The following is a 19,791-nucleotide window of genomic DNA, read 5'->3' as shown; positions in this document are numbered from 1 at the left end:
ACACACACACACACACACACACACACACACTTGTTGGCACATGTACACACTTAGTCACACACACTTGTTGGCCCAGGGACACATGTACATACACATGCTCATTCTGCATTATGAAATATATTGCCTTTTCTCACTCTTTACCTCCCATCCGCCCTCTCCCTCTCCCTCTCTCCCACACACACACACACACACACACACACACACACATACAAACATGCACACTCCATCTCTTTCAATACAGCTCAAAGGGCCGTCTCTTCAGGGCTTCTGAAGCTGAGGTGGCCAGTGGCAATGAATGCAAATGACCCCTTCTGCAAACACACATGGAAACACACACACACACACGCACACGCACGCACACGCACACAACGCTGAATGGTAAAAGCTGAGAGAACGAGAAGAGAAAAAGGAGAGATTCAACGAAAGGAGGGAGGAAGGAGAGAGAAACAGAGAGAGCAGGAGGTTATTCAGAGGTAAGGCCTCCTCCTCCTTTAGTGGAAACCCGTGTGCTGATGTGTTTCAGTAAGAGAAAAGTCATTGCATCAGTACCACGCAGTTTTGGATCATTCTCAAAATGATTCCATAGTTTCAATGCGTTTACAGAAATGCATCTGTTTTTGTTTTTTTCTAAACTCCACATATGATTCTGTAGTGCAAGATAAAGTAGTGGGCTCTCAATGGTCACTAATGAAGAAGTTAAATATCATACCATTGTGCAGTCAGTCTCTTTAATTTGGCCCGGGCTGTGTTGTAACACAGCGCAAAAAGAGCAGCAGCATGCATTGCACACTGATGTCTGCTCACATTTCAGCACCATGGACAGCACCAGGGGAGCCAGTCCTGCCACATGCACACACAACCAAATCAAATGTAAAGCCTTATTCTCTGTTTCTCCTACTCATGGCTGTTTCTATTATCTTATTCACTATTTTCTACTCCCTTTGGAGGAAATTCTGTAGGTAAAACCATTTTGGAAAACTCTGGTTATTCCTTTGATCCAGCAGTGGCTTAAATTGACCTTGCAGGATGTTCAGTAGTTACCTCTCATTAGTTACACTTTTCTGCTTTTCTAGGCTTTGCTCGGTAATAAATTTTTTTTTTCATACAATCCTTTAATGTTTGATTTGATTTCTTGGGAACTACTGAAAACCTACTCAAATAGAGAACCTTTTAGTTGAACCTGTCACAACTACTGTATATACAGTACATCCAGTTAAAAATGGGCATTGCTTTGTTTTTAAATTACTATCTCAAAGATCTTCATTTTGATTATTTTTTTGGCAGCATTTATGGTGATCAGTGGTAATTGCAGGTGCTTAGGTCACTTTAACTTGATTATAAAGTCCAACCGCTTACAGCCATCGCTCTTTCTTGGTTTGTCTGCCTGTTAATAAAACCGCTGATAAACGGCACGCTGCTTCACACACAAGTTGAAGAGCGGGTCTAGTGATGAATGAAAAGCTTCACTAACTGTCCGGGGATCTCAGTCACCATTGTGTTACCTGATCGATATTGACTCAATTTATTTAAATTGAGAATCTTTGAGGTGATTACTTAAGGGGTTCAGAAAAAAAACCTGTGAGGGGCCACTGCTTTTATAATTCTCACTAGACATTCAGTCAACATTCAATGTAGCAAACAAATAAAACTAGATGAAAAGTCTATTTATGCAGTCAAACATGAATTCATATGGTGAAAATTAACTTACTTTCCATTAGGCAGAAATAAGTAATAGGCTTTTCACTTTACTCTGTCAAGCTTTAGAAAGTGTCCAGTAAAGTTTAGAAACATTAAAGGAATTCCCTAGCCCACCTAGCCTAACACACAACACAAACTCAAATGATTCTACAAGGATATGGGCATTTTTTCCATAAGGTGCTAGATCTATTAAATGCTTTGTTCTTAATCAAGGTTGTATTCCAATATCCAATCAGATGTCCACAGAGCCGACCCCCACTTAATTGTACAGTGAATGCAACAGCTGCTGGGTGTAGTCTCTAGGTGACACAACAGATTACGCTGTTGTTTAATGAAGTGGTGTTTTGGTATGATGTAGCTCGGGGGGAGATAAGGTGGATTGAAAGAGAGATGGCAATTGAACTGTCCAAAAGCATTAAAATAACATGTTTTCTGTTATATCACTGTTGTCAGCTTTGCCTTATTTCCCACTAGGCTCCTTTATTTTTGCGTTCAAGTTTAACAGGATTTCGATCCCATTTTAAAAGACCAAATTGGGACAAATTAGGATAAATGGAAAATCCCTCATGATTTCATAACTCAGCATTAGCAGGCATATTTCAGAGTAGACTTTTCCTTTAATGGAGTATGCACAGTTGGCATAGCTAAGGAGAAGGACAGATGAGGAACAAAAGGATGACACAAATAAAGTAAAAAATATATATACTGTATATATAAATATGGGCACGTGTCTGCATCTTGGTGTTCCTCCTGGGCCTTTGACCTAAATTACTCCCCGTGCTCCATCTTTGCACTCCTGCAGTGTTCCACTCTCTCAACATTAGGAGCTCTGCCTCATCCGCTCACTTGTTAGTAATGTCCTCAGTGCTGCGGCCCGCGGTGTAAAAAGCTCTTACAAGGCTGGCCTGAGAGGAGGAGATGGATTTAGGTGGAGACAGGGAGGGAGGAGGGTGAAGAGTCAGCCCCAAACATGCTTTGTGCGTTCACCTCTTTGTATCCCTGAGCCCACTCCAGTCCTCAACACACATTCACATCTTTCATCCTAGTCTACTGTATATCGATACAGTTCATTTACGGGATAGTTCCAGTGCCCCCTGAGGTTCCACCTGGTGTCCCTCATTTTTGGCCAAATGTCCCTCACCTTCTGCTTTCTTTGTGTGGGCACTCTAAACTCCGGTTGATTCGGGAAGCATCCTCCCAGCTACAACCGGCAATCAAATTATATGTATCTTTTTTTTGTCAAGGAGTACAATTCTCATCACACACTAGACAGCCATTTTAGAGGTGTCCAACCAACAGTCCAAAATCCAATCCCAAAGTTTTGTATTTAAAAATAATGTAATCATAAAAATCTAAATCAGAAATGTTTGGTACAAAGTATTTGAGTGGGTGGCAACAAGCCACTGTTTGGCATTTTTGCTTAATAAATGAATCCAAACAAACATCAGAATGTACTGTTGATCAACTCATTGAAAAATGTTTCAGCACTAATTTGATCCAGCTAGGTATAAACAAAGCAAAAGCAAAACAACAACTAAAAAGATAACATATAAATGAGGTGATTTGCAATTTTTTATAAACTTATTTAATTAGCTGCTCTGTTTTATTCCGTCATTGAGTGCTGACTCCTCACTCCTCTTAACCGCCCAGCTGATTAACAGCTGCTTCAGTAGCTAAATGAATTTCTGGCAATAAGCTAGGCTAACAACAAGCCTTACCTAATCTTTTGCAGGCCACATTTTTGCCTTAGTTGTGCATTTGAAAATGTACATCCGTAGAAAACTTTGGTCTCAATTTGAACTTGAGCATCTGCAGATTAATTCTAAACATGGTATGTTATGATACAAAATTAATAAATCCCTGTTTTTGTTATCTTCTCTGCCATCTTGACTGTTAGGGAGCCAGGACAGACAATAGAGTGAGACTCAACTCTTCTTTGTTTGGGCGGGAAGAGGGAGACAGACCTGTTCCTAGGGCTGAGCAATATATCGATGATATATCGACATCGATATATAATTCTTACATCGTCTCAAATTTTGGATATAGTGTGACACAATTGTTGTCTTTTCCTGGTTTTAAAGGTTACATTACAGTAAAGTAATGTAATTTTCTGAACTTACCAGACCCTGAACCTGCTCTAGCTGTGCTATTATTTGCCTCTGCCCACTTAATGTTAATATTTTGTGAAAGCACCAATAGTCAACCCTACAGTATTGCCGTAATATTGACAATGATGTATTTGTTTGATTTTTTTCCCATATAGCCCTGCTCTACCTGTCGGAGAGTGCACTTTTCTAGTTGAATATCTAACTGGGGAAGGGACAGGATGGTAGGAGGGAGGGGAGAGGAGACAGAAGACCTCTGTGTTACATGTAATGGAAACGGCTTTGGTGTTAAAGCAGCAAGACGTGTTCAAAGCCCACATGGACAGATAAACAGCAAGCGTGGTCTTGGATCGGACTGGAAGGTTATTGCACAGATCACCAACAAACCTTTGTTTGGGGCAGAAAGAGCCTAAGGGGTTGAATGACTGTTCAAACACACAAACACAGATTAGTTTCCTTTGAGTTTTTCATGGACAAAGGCGAGGAAAGCCAACACACCGCAGAGATTACTTCAAGAGATGAAATACTACATGAAATGGCAACAGAGCAGCTGAGCCTGTCGGCATTTTGATAGCTCGACATAACAACCTCGCACCATATTCTTCTTGTTTCCCTTTACTTTCTCCACCTTCCCCATATGCCAGACAACATGAAGACTCTTTGCTCTTCAAAGGTTAGCCCAATAAAGAGCACCCGCAGCTCTGCTGACAAAACCACACATTTCAAAATAGTCAAAAAGTAGGCTTTTCTCAATTTCGCTGTTGACTTTTTACATGACAGACCCTGTTCTGACAGACCCAGGGTATCATGGGAGATGGAGTTAGAGTCTTTCTAGTAATTTATTACCTCTGAAGTAGAGGGAAACACACTATCAAGACACACACACACACACACACACACACACACACACACACAAAGATAGTGAGACAAGTGTGTTTCACTATCGTTGTGGGGACCAGTCATTGACATAATGCATTCCCTAGCCCCTTACCCTAACCTTAACCATCAAACCTAAATGCCTAACCTTAACCCTCACCCTCACCCTAACCATAACCTAACTCTAACCCTAATCCTAAAACCAAGTCTTATTCCTCAAACAGCCCTTTAAAGTTGTGGGGACCAGCATTTTGTCCCCACAAAGCTGTTAGGACCCCAGAAGTATACTTTATTCCCATTTTTTGGTCCCCACAAATGTAGTTAAACCTAATACAAACACACACACACACACACATTCTTATTCTAGAACAGTTTGACGCAATTAAATATTATGACTGTTGCATTGTAAATTTTGATTATTTTCTGTCAATGAAACTGTCTTTTTGGTGTATGCAGTATTAAAGGTTATACTCCAAATCAATTGTGTTTCTAAATAAATTGAATCAGATAAAATAGTACAGTTTCTTGTTGTTGAGGTTTCAGGGTTTAGTCAGTCATACCACAAGCCATGTTCAGTGGAAGTGAAATAGACATGCAGTTACCTGACGTTGCCAAGGGCCATCGCCCTTGGAGACCAGCCACACGCTTCACTGCTAAACCATAGATTTATACCAGACCATGCGTAAATCAATGTGTTGAAGAGGGAGTTTTTCATTAAAAGTGGTGGGTTGGGGATTCACCATGACATATGAAGTAGTGTAACTATTGGATTTCTTGGCCACCTTATGAAAAGTTAATGCAGGAGCACACAATCTCCAGTTGTAGTTGCAGAAGGGCAGGATGTATAGTTGACCGTGTGAGAGGTTGCTGGTAATCCTATAATGACTTTATATTGGCTGTATTTAGTAATACATCCCTGTAATATTCTTTAGTAAGTGCAAATTCAGATTCAGACAGGAATTGAAACTCCAAAGCACACATTTGTTGACGTATGAGCAGATAAGCCCTGTGTGTGTGTGTGTGTGGGGGGGCTACACAGAGATAAATTGGCTTTAACCTTCATGGCTACTCGATTATCACCACTCTGTAAATGTTACCACATCTGTTTACCTCTTTCCGTTTCTCTGTCTCACTTTATCTTTAGTTTGTTCCCCTCTATACCTCTATTATTTCCCCCTATGCCCCACAGTCTTTCTCCACCGCAACTCCTCTACCCTCTTATTTACCATCTCTACGTCCAAACTTTCTTCTCATCCCTTTAAGTCTCTCTCCCCCCCCCGTCCTTACGTCAAACTCTTTCTCCCACCTTGTATTAACTTCCCATTCCCCTGCCATTAATACACACTTTTTCTCTCCTCCTTCCCACTTATTTCCCAGACACTCTTAGACTTTTTCTTCCCTCTCAACCTGGATACCTGTACAAATCACAGTGTTTTTCTTTTTTGCTTCATCTTATCTTCTCTGTCTCTCTCATACACATTACTTGGGGAAAAAAAGTATGTCAGCATCCCCTATGCTCCCTTTACTCTTCATCCTTCTCCTTTCCATTTCCTTCTTTCTAATTCATTCTTCCCCCTTCAGCCAGGTTGGACGGATATTTCTCAGGCTGTCAGTCTGAGGCTTTAGAATGAGGCAGGAGAATGAAAAGAGAGCGAGAAAGAGAGAGAGAGAGAGAGAGAGAGAGAGAGAAAGAAAAAAAGTCAGAAAAGGTAGAAAGTGTATTACAGTAATGGAAGACAGTTTATATAGTTAATATGAGATTGTCAGGGTCGGCCAGCTGTCAAATCCTGTATGTTCCATCTAGAAAAAAGGGAGCACGTTCAGTATTCATACATCCACCACAGCTCACAGTCAGCTCTTTTTACTACAATGGGCTTCTGATCCCCCAACAGAGGCAAAAACTCAAATAAACACAATTGTAAATTGTAAACAGATCAGATCATTCTGTATCAGACTGTATCTGTATGACTTACTGAGGGCTGAGGGCAGGAAATACACTCAACATAGAGTATCTGTTAGATTTCAACAATACACACATGTTGGTGAGAAACACTGAAAAGTATTTTACTTTTTTAATTTAGGGTTACCGATGCAACAGCTAATGATAAATGTCGATCAAAAATAAAACTTGAGGTCATGTGATTGATTAGGAGTACACATACAGTATACATATACTCAAACTGTTCAGGTACCTTTACTGTAAATACATCGCCGTATTTTTAGATATATACTGCACACTGTCTCCTGGATGTGTTTTCATGCTGTGCCTGGTGGACTTTGGGGTTCAGTATTAATCTGCAGGACCAAAACATGACATCAAACAAATATGTGCTTCAACACTGCTCCTATCAATCTCAACACCTTTGACTATCTACAGAAAGTTTCGCTTTTTATTTTATTATAAGGACTTTATTTTTTTAATTTCTTTCAGCAGTTGATGCCTTTAAAAGAACCCTTGTGGTACTCTCCAGAGAAGAATGTAGAATGAGATTAAAGCGCGCCAACGTCAGCTCAAATACAAAAGATCTAATTCTTATAGCAAGCATTGAAAAACAAGGATGGGAAGGAAGCAGAACTGAGTTGGAGATGGGCAGCAGAAAGTTAACAAGCATATCCATCTAAGTATGGATGTAACCTATTTTCCTCGTCCCTGTGAGCAATCGTTCAAGTCAATGCTTGATATTCCACCAGCCACGACGTGTCCCAGAAGCGTGCGTAATTACAGGAGTGCTTGGAGTAGACGGTAGATACTAGCTTAATAAACACGTGATTGTTCTGTAAAGTACTGGTAGAGACAATATAATCTGCGAGTCGGCCAGCAAGACGCTCTGCCTCTGAGAGCCTCCCGGGGTGGTATGGTACGTTGCAGAGGACGGAACAAACCGGAACTCAGTCAGAATGCAGTACAGCTGTGCCCAGTGGAGAATGGGGGTGAGATGAACAGGCTACAAGGAGAAGAGCCCCCATAGTTCTCATACATAGTGTTGCAATGCAAAGAACATTGTATCATTTGATTGAAAAGAACAGACGGATACTTACACAGTATACGTACAAAGGCACCTGTTGTATCTTCAGGTTCACACTTGCAATATTTTGCCTTTCACACCCGAGTGTCTGCAGCCAGGTAACGACTGTAACTGCACTGTAGCAGCACTTTCTATCTATATATAGTAGTAATTGTTGTAAAATCCCAATTGTACAGAAGTCCTGACGGCTCTTTTAAAAGCACTGTTTCTAAATTCGGGCTGTGTGCATTTCTCTGTGGTACTTTATCAGTATTTATTAAAATACCTCGACCAGCTTTGTAATCACAAAGACATTGAAGTCTCACTTTTGACAATATGGGACCTTTAAATTGATACATTTTGTAGCCTCCAACATTAAAGATAAAGTTAATCTTGTGTTATTTTATAGCGCTAGGTTTTTACATCCTGTAATATTGTCTGATAAACAGCCATGCACATCATGGCATTCTACTGAGAGGACTAAATTCAAACTTAATCATACAAAGGCAGCAGAAAAGTAATTGTGACGGGGTGACTAATGACAATAATATAAATCCATTTCTAGTATTTCCGAAGAGTGAGTGTTATACATCACCTGAAAGAACAGAAGCTCTGCCGGCTCACACAGAATCCTATTTGAGCGGCCATCATAAACATGGACCCAGCATGTTGTTTGTAGTGAAGTCACAGCTTGTTCATCTCCATCTGTGACCTGCCCACACACATTGTGACTGAGAGAGCACTGGTGTGTGATGATGAAGCAAAGGATTGGCAGTATAGTTTGCCTGCCGTCCTGCCTGATTGTCTGTACATCTAACTACTGTATCTCAGACATCCCCCCCCCCCCACACACACACACCAGAACATCTACTTACAATGCGTGAAATAGATAATATGTTTGTGGTTGAGCGACTCTCAGTCACATCTCACTTACTCATCTACAGCCGACTCTCAAACACACACACACACACACACACACACACACACACATTATTCGTTAATATTTTAGCTCTAGGACAATGACAATGTCCCCATCTCTTCTCTCTCTCTCACACACACACACACACACACACACACACACACAGACACACACAGACAGTCCTTTGTATAAGCATCTATCATTTATACTCAACGCTCACTCACAAACTGTCAGACACAGTTCCATTTCCTCGTAGATCATACTGGACTGGCACACATTGCCTAAATGAGCTACTCAACACCTACTTACTCTTGTGCCTGCACAGAAAAACACACTCGCTCATATCCATAAACACAGAGGAATAAGCCTCTTTTTTTCTCCCTCAGCTACTGCCTGCCTGAAAGCAAAACGATGTACCAAACGATTCCAACTGAAATACTGATATAGATGTTAAAACAAAGAGTAAACATTGTACATTTATTGTACATGGCTATGATATTTGAGCCGATAATATACATTATAGTAGCTAAGGCTCATGGTATGTTTTCAAATCCTATAAATATTATTAAGGGCATTAAATATGCAAGCAGCTTTTTTTTCGACCCATATTTACGTTGATTGTCAGGCAACGATCTCCAGTGGTCGTAGTAATTATGACGGGAGCAAAGAAAGCAGTCAGCTGACCTGTATAAAGAGCAACGAAGTTGGGGTGGATGGATGGGTTGAACTAACCAAGGGGGTAAGCCAGTCTCCACAAAGTGGACCTCCTGTGCTGCTATTTTGATGCTACCTAACACTCACCCACCGTTAGCATTCCATTCATTTTGGCGCCACTTTGACAGCGAATAACTTTACATCTGAAGCGTTTAAAGACTCTATTTGTCCATTGTTTATTTCTAAAGAAACACGACAATGTATAAAAAAGCCCCATTACCTTGTATCTCACGTTACGGCCCCTGTAGCAGATTTTTTTGTAAAAATAGGCTAATGATTGTGTCATACCCATGCGCCTTACTGTCACATAGGGGAATTACCAAACAGTACAGGGGAAGCTTGCAGGCAGTCTGGACTTACATTAGCTGTTTAGGTTTAATTACTAATGTTTACTAGCATTTTAGTTAGCCATAGGTAGCTTGTGCCTATTTTATCTCCTAACATATACCTGCGCTCTCCGTCTCTGCTGATTTAGAATGATTCAGATTTCTCTTGGCACAGCGACCAGAAGACTTTCAACTTTCAGACAGGTTGCTCACGTCACATTTACGTCATCAAGCTCAGTAGGAAGCTGCGCAGTAACGCAAAGCCCTCACTGGAAAAGTGCTTCTTATAGACTTCACTGGTCTCCGTGGAACTCTACGGCGTCACACTGTCCATTTCTTTTACTGTCTATGGAACTAACACAGGACTTTCTGCCAGGAAGGGGCTGTTCACGTCCTGCGTAAAACCAAAAGTCAACGTTAACTTATTTGAAGTTATGTATGTAAGTTAACTAACAGAGGTATAGTATAGTACTTTGCTATAATTTGAAATAAAATCCGTTACTGAGTTTAAAAAAAAAAAGACTCTATTGTTGTTATGGTAAAAATATCTGTCAGTGAAGTCAAATCAATATGGTTTCTGTCGCATTTTTAAAAACATAAAGACAAGACATTGTGCCCTTAACAAATTGCAAAAGACTGTGATTTAATTAAAGAAGTATAATAGGTATAAATAAGATATTAAAATAGGTATAAATAAGTATATCCACTTGCAGTGAAAAAGTAACTAAATAACTTTTACTCAAATTTTAAATGAACTACTTTTACTCTACTTGAGTAGATTTTTATACTGATAATTTTAATTGTACTTAAAGAAAAAGTTCATCAAAGTAAATGTACTTTTATTAAGTAGAATATTTTTGTTCCAACTCTGAACAAATTGTTTCACAACATGCGCATGTTGCTGGTACTCTCTAACAGTCATTGATGTCATGTTGGGCATTATTAGCAAACTACCTATTCATTTTTATATGTATGGTCAAAGCTATGATTTGAGCACTGTTGCTGTCTATTACGTTCATGCGGATGTGTTTAAAAGAAAAACTACAGTATAAATATCAACGTACTAATGTGAGGATACCATTAGCCCCTCGAATCACTCATGCAAATTAACGTAAATGTATTATTCCACTTGTAGTGTCATAGGATAAACCAAGTGGCTACATATCATCCAATAGAAAACGTCAGTGTCTACAAATTTTCTTTTAAAGCAGTTACTGAATTTAAGAACATGTATTTAATCATTTTTATTTACAGTATATTCATTATAAATGATCACAGCATGTTGGATTCTTTGGTTTCTTCACGATTGCACCTTGCTATAATCAATGCAAATGTGACATGAAATGGTTCTGCTGACATTTTATGAATATAGTATTGACTTGATGCTCAACTTAAGATATAGCACTGTAAAATATAGTTTTAGAAAATGGATATAAATCCGGGTGATGAAGCACCGTATTAAGATGCTTCATGTTGGTTTTTACGTCGTATTGTCATTCATAAAAGGAAAGAAATAGTGAACGAGAAACTAGTTGAACTGGAAGGCTGTATGAATGTGCGTCTCCACACCTCTTGCATTTCAGTCTGTTGTGACTCTGTGTGTGTGTGTGTGTGTGTGTGTGTGTGTGTGTGTGTGTGCGTGCGTGCGTGCATGCGTGTGTGGCCGTCGGGAGAAGTGGAGCCAAAGTGAAGCCTTATATAACCAGCTTCAAAGTGAGCTGCAGTCGGCCAGCTATACAGACACGGCAAAGTGCAAGAAGAGAAGGAAGACAAGAGTTTCACAGAGAGGAGGATAAAAGACAGACACTGTGTAGAGGAGAGAGGCTAAAAACAACTGTAGGTGAGAAAATAGTATTTTGCGACTACTTTATGCAAGTAACACAGGTGATAATTGTATTTGCTGTTATTTTTGTCATCTACAGACAGGTGTGGGTGTGCGTGCGTTTGTGTGTAGAGGATGAATTGCACATGCTCCTGTCTTCCTCAGCACCTTTGATTGGGAAAAGGGAAATGTCCAGAAAACCAGCTATTCTTTCTTTCCCTCTGCTTGATTCACACTGCTAGGCTCCTCGCCCACTCATTGCAACAACAAAAAAATGATGTCAATCAAGCTCCGTTTTACTCTTTTTTCGCAGCATGTTGCCTGGCTCGTAATGGTTGCTTGATTTCTGCTTTCCATTTTTTGTCATTTTCTTCCCAAAAAGTTTGGTGTACGGGTTTCTTTGATGGGATGGTTTCTATTTAAACCTTTTTAGCATTTGACAAACTCTTTAGGAAATAGTTGTGACTGTTTTGATCAGTCAATAACATGTCTATATTGTAGTTGTTTTCTGCTTTGTAATATTATAAAATCCTGAAGTGATGGTCAATCAACTGCACATTTTGTCATTTTTAATTGCACAAGTTTATCAAAAAAACAATAATGCTGCTTCAAAAACAATGAGTTTGCTTGGGTCTCCATTGCTGAAGAAGACTGAAAAAAAAAGTTCTAGTAAGTGGACCTTGAGCTAAGAAAACAACTGTTAAGTGTCACATTAAGCCAGCCGTCAAGTAATTCCAGTAATTGTTCCAACACCTGAATGCAGCAGTTATTTCTTGGGGCTCTATAGCTCTTTAGACCGCTGTGGTCCAGATTAAAATATCTCAACTATTATATGGATTGCCATGAAATGTACAGGCATCCATGGTCTCCAGAGGAGGACACCTATTGACTTCAACGACCCCCTAGTCTGGATCGACAACGATTCATTTAAGGGAATGCTCCGGTGCCGCCAGGAGATCTGCCGGATGTCCTTCTTTTTGACTGGATGTCTGTCACTTTCACTTTCTTTGTGTTGTAACTCTAAACCTCGGTGGATTTATGAGGACTGTGGTTAACTGCTCCTCAGATTTCTGCAGCTAGCTAGACTATCTGTCCAATCTGAGTTTTCTGTTACACGACTAAAACAACCTTTGAACATTCACATTTTCCACCAAAACAAGTTCCTTCCCGAGACCATTTTGCATCGGCACCGTGGCTCCGTCCGGTGCTTTGAGCCCCCCAAGACGATTGTGATTGGTTTAAAGAACAGCCAATTAACCAGAGCACGTTTTTCTCCCATCCCGGAATGCTGTGTGGACTAGCCAGACCCTCCTCCACAGCGCTGTGGCGGAGGGTCTGGCGATACGAGACTAACCACTCCCTGACTTTTCACCCAGTGCCACCAGCAGGTCATATATACAGTATATATCCCGTATCCAGTGCAATATCCACATGTACTTGTTACAAAATGTGGTACAAACATTCATGGTTCTAGACAATGAATCCTCATGCTTAGGTCCTGACTTTTCCTATAGGGCCACCACAGAATCATCTGTACTTTGTTGCTATGTAAGCATACTGATGGTGAACATATTAAACATTACTCCTGCTAAACAGGTCATAGTAATTACATGTTCTACTAAATATATTTGTCAAAACCATTTAGTAGTTTATACATGTGATATTAAAGTGGACAAGGTGGCACCAGTCAACTAGGTGCTCAAGTAACAATTGGCCAAATATAAAAAGAAATAACTGGGCAACACTAAAGGACTTACAGGAAGCGCCTACTCTTTATGATTCCTACATGAAAACACCAAATCTTAAGTCAAGGTCCACCTACTATTTTTTTTTCCGGAGCTTTCAAAGTGGCCTGTGTTTTTCAATTCTACCCTGATTGTATTTTGTGTGATTCTGTGATTTAATGTAACATTTTGTTTTGTACCTTTATTTTGAAATGTCCTTGTTGGATGTGGGACATCTTTTCGACACTGGACATTCATGTGTCTAGTTCTCATTGGATGATTGATAAATATTCAGCTACCTTGTCGGCCATGCTTTTACCCGTTCTTCACAACAACACGATGAGAAGCAGACTCTTCCAGTAAGTTGTGTTGCGTTATACAAGTTGTTTATTTTCTCAGATTCAACTGAATAAAATCCAGTTTCTTTGCCAAATTTCAAGTTTCCAAAGTGGATGAGATGAGATGGAATGAAAGCGATGAAAGGTGAACAGTATTTTTGTAGTAGCTTACTTTCTCAGGCTTGACTTTCTGAATGCTGAGGTGAAGAGTCTTTTTCCACTAACACGCACCCTTGGAAAGATGAGGGGAACGGTATACATACATGACTTTTGTTTGTCTCTTTTGTGTGATACCTGGCCATGAATGAAGCCTACAAGAATAAATGAAAAGTATGAGGATGATAAAACACGATCAGATCAAAGCATTTGTTGTGCTATTTTTCTCAAACACCTCATTTCTTAATAATGACTCTGAGTGCAACGAGTAGGAGGGGTTGATAACAGAAACCACTTTATCACAGCCAGGTTCCTGGAATGTGACACGAGCAGTTCATCAACAATTTAAAAAAAGAAAACACGCAATGATTATGATGGAGGGAGGAAAAGAGAAGGTTATTTTTCCCTTTTTTCCCTGGTTGCCCCTCTGTGGGCATCTCTGCTGCTCTTACTCTCTCTGTCGTCTTCACTCTCTCTCCACCCCTCTTTTTAATTGAGCAGAAACAGCCAGTGGGCAGATGGGGATCAAATTACATTCACCTTTTACCTGCGCTCCTCTGCGCAATTAGCATCACGCTTACTCGTCATTTCAAATTGACACACTGCTGTTGTGTCATGTAATTATTTACCCGCCTGGGGAATCGCTCTCTGGTATAACCACAAAATAATGACACACACACACACACACACACACTCCAGAACACAAAAGCACCTGTGGCCTGTTTCATCTGTAACATTTTAAAGTGCCTTTTACCATTACAGGGTCATTGTGTATACGATTGTCTAATTAAAGATGTCTTTCTGTTTGGTGTGTCTATTTATAAAAGGTCTAACTGACGGGAAGTTGTGCAACTGCCCTTTAAAATGTTCTGTGTTCTATCACTGATGAAAGTCGGGCGTTAAGATTTTGGTGTTTGGTGTTTGAGCATCAGGACCCAAACCCGCCATTCTTCCTATAGGTGTCCACATCTTTGCCTGTTCTTTTTTTTTTTTCTTAATCTGTCCTTTTTCTGGTCATAATGGTGGGAGGAAAGGGCTGGGTCCTGTTCTTCAAACCGGCTTTATTACGCCATACTCCCTTTTTCCAACCCCACCAACCACCCGACACCCACCCGGCTCCCAAAAAAGGAGTTAGGCTGAGGGAACAAAACGAGATTTAAAGGAGAGAAAGAAAGAGGGACCCTCTATACACAATAGCAGGCGTTTTCTTCTGCAGGGGGAGAGAAGGAAATCACATCCAAAAACAGCTTTCTTTGATCTTGTGTCTTTTCTTGTGATGAATCTGTGTCTGTGATGCCTTTTGTTTTTGCTTTTGTACTCTTTTTAAAGGAAAAAACAAAAAAAAACACAATAAGCAACCATGAACTCTTGCTGATTTGTCCTTTTTGCTCTTTCTTCTTTTCTTTTTTTGATATTCTTTTTTTCCGTTTTTGCCAGTAATCTTTTTTGAATTTTCTCTTTTCTCTTTTTCCCCCCTTTTTTTCTTAACCCTAGGTCCGCTCACAAAAAAACATGATGAATCTTCAATGAACAAGCCTCGAGACGAAGGTATTTTTGTTGCATGTTTTTCCTTTTTTCTTGTTTTGAAGTCTTTTTGGGGGATGTGTACACACATAGAGTGGAAAACACACACACGCTCACCAAGTCACACATCTCTTAGGTGGGACTTTGGATATGAGATGCATACCTACAGTATGTGTTGGTGTAAGTGTATGTGCTGAACGTTGCAATTTAGAAAAAAAAAAGCTGTCTTTCCCATGCAAATCATTAGCCTTTTGCAACCTCGGATGATTATAACGCCCGGCTAATGGAACCCAGATACCCTCCATTATAAAGTCATCTGCAGGCAGTTGTGTGTGTTTTCCAGAGGTCCTCACCTAGTCTCTCAAACGGGAGAGAGCCTCGGACATCATCATCACCACCACTGTGCCCTTGAAAGTACATTTTGCCAACTAACAGCATTGTCCCAGCGCAACAAAGCACCTATTGAGACCAGCTTACACAATGAGGCACATTATTATTGCGCCTCAATCTCCTCAAGGATGAAACGTCTATGAGTAAGGACCTACGCAAACATTAAGATAAGATAAGCCTCTGTCCAAGTCAACGGTTATAACATCAAATCAAGGAAAGAAAAAGCATGTGGGGACTACCGAGGACACTCGTGGTTGCGCTTTGGAAGACTTGGGTTTGAATCGGCGGCTACAATAAGGACACAGAATCCACATCCTGCTCTTAATTTATCTCCTACCTGCAGCACACACATACACTGGAGGTGATTTTTATCTGCACTTTCCCCCTCCATCTTCCCTACTTTGTTCTTTTGGACTTGTTTCTTGGAGAAAAATATGACTGATGATATTTTGATACATATTTCTCTTTATGCTATTTTGAGGGTGTTGTGCGGGTGAATTTTTTTACTTGCTCCGTGATGCTCTTTGATTTGGGGTATATATATATATATATATATATATATATATATATTTTTTTTTTTTTAAGTCGGGAGTCAGAGGAAGTTTGACGCAAGAGGATTTTCTTGGTGATCAAATGAGCCGGCAAAGGCGCAACTTTTTCAACTTGCCACTGTCAGCAAGTGTAGTCGGAGCAGTCGAGCCCTGTCAAGACGCCTTTTCTCCCTACTCTGAATGTGTGTTTCATTCCTCATCACGGCGTGCAATTAACATTGTTGGATTGTTTGATCCCAATTCACTAACTCACTCACCACAATCCCGAACTGGAATTCATCTCAGGTCCTGGGAGTCAGGCTACAAACACAGACCGTAAAGAAAAAGGCAGTTAATCTTCTTTGCATAAGACTAAAAATACACATAGGTGAAGAGAATACTGGTGATCTGTTCCCAGAGGACAGGTACTGTAATGACTTCCTATATCAGGGCCATAGCCGGGATTATAGACCAACTGGAGTCCTTACTATGAGGATAACCCCATTAATCAAAGAAATGTACTCACTAAAAAAAGATCAGCAATCAGCTTGTGAAATGTTAAGATTGCTATATTTGTTCTCATTTTCATCAATCATACAGGCCTATCCGTGCAACTAAAATGTTTAATCTGTAGCCCTCCTGTCAAAATGCTTTCACGTTTCAAGGTTCTTTACTCGTCATCTGCAAAGCATTATCAGATCTAGTCGCTGGCGATGAAAATCTTAAGCCTCAGGCACCTCCAACAATGCTCAATAAATATTAAAAAAAAAACACAAAACACCCAAAATTAAAATCTAAGATAAAAGAAAACAAATATAGTAAAATAGTGCGAGTAAAGATATAGGACTAAAATATAACAAATACAATTTTAATTAAGTTGTATAATTATACAATAAATACAATTTTTGTAGACAGTAATGCAATGAACAAGTCTGAATGTAACAAGGAATATAGTAATATATACAGTACATAATTATATGTATGTACATATGTGTATATATCTCTATGTAGATATAAACTGTATATCCAAGCCTTCCTTGCATAAAATTCTAATGTGGAAATACTGAATCTTTTTATTTTTATGTATTTTAGTATATTTTGTCTAAAAAGAATCAAATTTTAAGTCCTCCTCCACTCAAAAATGCCCTATGCCTATCGTTACTTCTCTTGGATGTTTGAGCTTCACTGTTCAACAGTTTTCACATTAATCTGCTGAAGGGGCATGGACACAAGGGCATACCAGCAGGATTTTGTGACATCATAACTAGTCTGGAAGCCAATTTAGTCCAACATGTAACCTGTGGCCTCCAGCGCACGTACACTAAAACATTTCCAGTGAAGTAAGAGACAGCTCGTGTCCAGCAGTTAAACTTTTGAAACAAACAGTATCACCATATTTTTACATTCTGGAGTTTTTCAGTGCGAGAATAAGTAGACGTGAATTTAAGAATATTTAATAAGGCAATTTGTTGTGGGAAATCCATATCAGACACATATTATTCTTCCAAGCATAGCATTTTTACTTGTCTTAAAACATGTCTGGAGGGGATCTTTAAAAAGTTTTAGAACAGCCTTCAAAACCCCCCAACTGCAGGATGTAAAAGTTGTTAAAATTCCACAAATTTCCAGAAACTGTACCAAGGACAAACTGACCTCACTGGTAGCTTTGGCTCTGCTGGTAATCACTGTAAAGCCTAGTATGGTCATTGCAGACAACACCAGTGTGTCTAAACTAATCAACACATTACTTGTAACTTGCAACACCATCAAATGGATATAAAGCAGATTTTCTTTTCTAGCAGTTGCTTCTTTGGATGCAGAGTGCATTATTAGTCTTGAAATAAAGCAAACACGCTTTTCTTATTCAGTGGTTGCATTGTGTAAAAACGCAGTAATGCAGCAAGAGGGGCAGTTGTTTGCAGTGTGACCTTCTGGCTGCATCTTGCCTGGTGGAAATGATTCATACACTTACCCAAGAGTGTGATACATGCACTCTGATTCCAAGCTGCTCCTTTAAGCCTGACCTGTGCAGTCCTCCGCCCTCAGGCAATAAACTGTTAACTGCCAGAGACATGAATTGTTGGACAAGTTAAATTCCAGTGAATGGAAGTGCAGAAACTATCCCTTCTCAGTTTGTGCCATGATTATTTTCCAACCAACAAAACATCGTCCTTTAACATGCCGGACAATTTCCAATGAATGAAGCAAGAAATTACATGGCCAGCTTTTATCTGATAACAGCAGCATCCGTTTTGTCCACCATTTTGTCCTCATTCTTTCAGCTGTGTATCAACAGCTTTTTTTAAATTCGACGTGCTTTAAAGCAGTTTATTCGAGGCCATGCGGAAAGCTATTCATGAGCTATTCTATTCATTTCAATTAAAGAGTACATGCCAGCCGGCGAGATGACTTCATTCAGCAGCATCAGCCCTTTCTGCTCTGCATCAGGTGTGAGGGAGTAAAGGCTACTGGGCCACAGTGCTGCTCAGTGGCCATGTTCAAAAAAATTGATAGGGCTTACAGCACAGCTGTGTGTTTGTGTGTGTGCAGAGAGGATTACACACCAGAGCGAGATTGAGCTAAATCAAGAAAGAGACAGAGAGTGTGTTACTATGCCATCCTGTGTGTCAGCTCTGATCAGACACACACCAGAGCCACCTGAGCCCCAAACCTGGAACATATTTCTGCCAGCAACAATGTCACCTCTCTCTGACTCACACACACACACACACACACACACACCGTAATATAAACAGGACCACACAGTACAAACATGGACAGGCCCGTGAAATGAAATGTTCCATCAAAACCAAATTTACGTGACACAGTTGAAGATGACCTATAAGCAACACTCCTGCCATTGTTTGGAGTGACATGCGTGTTTTATGATTTATATTAATTGAGAAAACAAATCATACAGAGGAAATGTTTTGTATATTTGTCAGAAAACAGTCAAATCCTGTCATATCAAAATTACATAGTATATTAGGGCAGCACTCCGGTTGTTACTTTTTATTGCAACACGGACGTTTCTTCAGTGTGTTTGAGATTGCCTAAGAGAAGCTAGAGAAGCTGAAGAAGGGCACCTTGCCCAAAATGACGGTGTGACAATAGCCTATATCGACAAGGTTTCATTTCAAGGATTGTTCTAGTGCCTCTGGGAATTCTACTGTGTGTCCCTCATTTCGGCCGGATGTCCATCACCTTTCTCTTTCTTTGTGTTGGAATTCTAAACTCCGTTGGATTTATGAGGACTGTGGTTAACTACGGCTCAGGGTAAATCCATTTATTTTGCAGTGGCAGCGTGGCTCCGTCCGGCGCTTAACACCGCCCAAGATAATTGTGATTACTTCAAAGAAATGCCAATCAACCAGAGCACGTTTTTCTCCCATCTGGAATAGGTGTGTATACTAGCCAGACCCTCCTCCTCAGCGCTGTGAAGGAAGGTCTGGCAACACTAGACTAGTGTGACAATAAAAAAAAAAAATGCTGTCTGAACTGCCTTTATATAAAATCCTCCACTTTAAGCATCCAGCACCTTTAAAGTTTTAGTGTGAGGTGAGGGTGTTAGGTCTTCATTTTTATAGATAGGATATTCTCACACACAAACACACAAACACACAGCACAGCGTGGACAATCAATCAACTGTTCTGTCATCTCTTT

The 19,791-nt window shown here is 40.0% G+C and overlaps 1 protein-coding gene and 1 long non-coding RNA gene across 4 annotated transcripts in view; one reads left to right on the top strand and one right to left on the bottom strand.

Annotated features, from left to right (window-relative positions):
* Positions 1-7,565, bottom strand: part of LOC116669396 (uncharacterized) — a 12,053-nt gene extending 4,488 nt beyond the window's left edge. Inside the window, exons 1-2 of the long non-coding RNA XR_004326768.1 lie at positions 7,403-7,565; positions 6,916-6,920 (exon numbers count right to left, since the gene is read on the bottom strand). This is a non-coding gene — a long non-coding RNA (uncharacterized LOC116669396). The remainder of the gene's footprint in view (positions 1-6,915; positions 6,921-7,402) is intronic.
* nlgn2a (neuroligin 2a) overlaps positions 1-19,791 on the top strand; it is a 190,610-nt gene that overhangs the window by 85,410 nt on the left and 85,409 nt on the right. For 2 of the 3 annotated variants that reach the window (XM_032499209.1, XM_032499210.1), the window contains exon 3: positions 15,178-15,231. The exons of the other annotated variant lie outside the window; for it this stretch is intronic. In XM_032499209.1, the coding sequence (XP_032355100.1) occupies positions 15,178-15,231 (54 nt within the window). The remainder of the gene's footprint in view (positions 1-15,177; positions 15,232-19,791) is intronic. 3 annotated transcript variants of the gene reach the window in all.

This window comes from Etheostoma spectabile, chromosome 19, assembly GCF_008692095.1.
Source record: "Etheostoma spectabile isolate EspeVRDwgs_2016 chromosome 19, UIUC_Espe_1.0, whole genome shotgun sequence".
In the NCBI taxonomy this organism is placed as follows: Eukaryota; Metazoa; Chordata; class Actinopteri; order Perciformes; family Percidae; genus Etheostoma; species Etheostoma spectabile.
The sequence above is the reverse complement of the archived record's forward strand: the minus strand, read 5'-3'. Positions and strand labels throughout refer to the sequence as shown.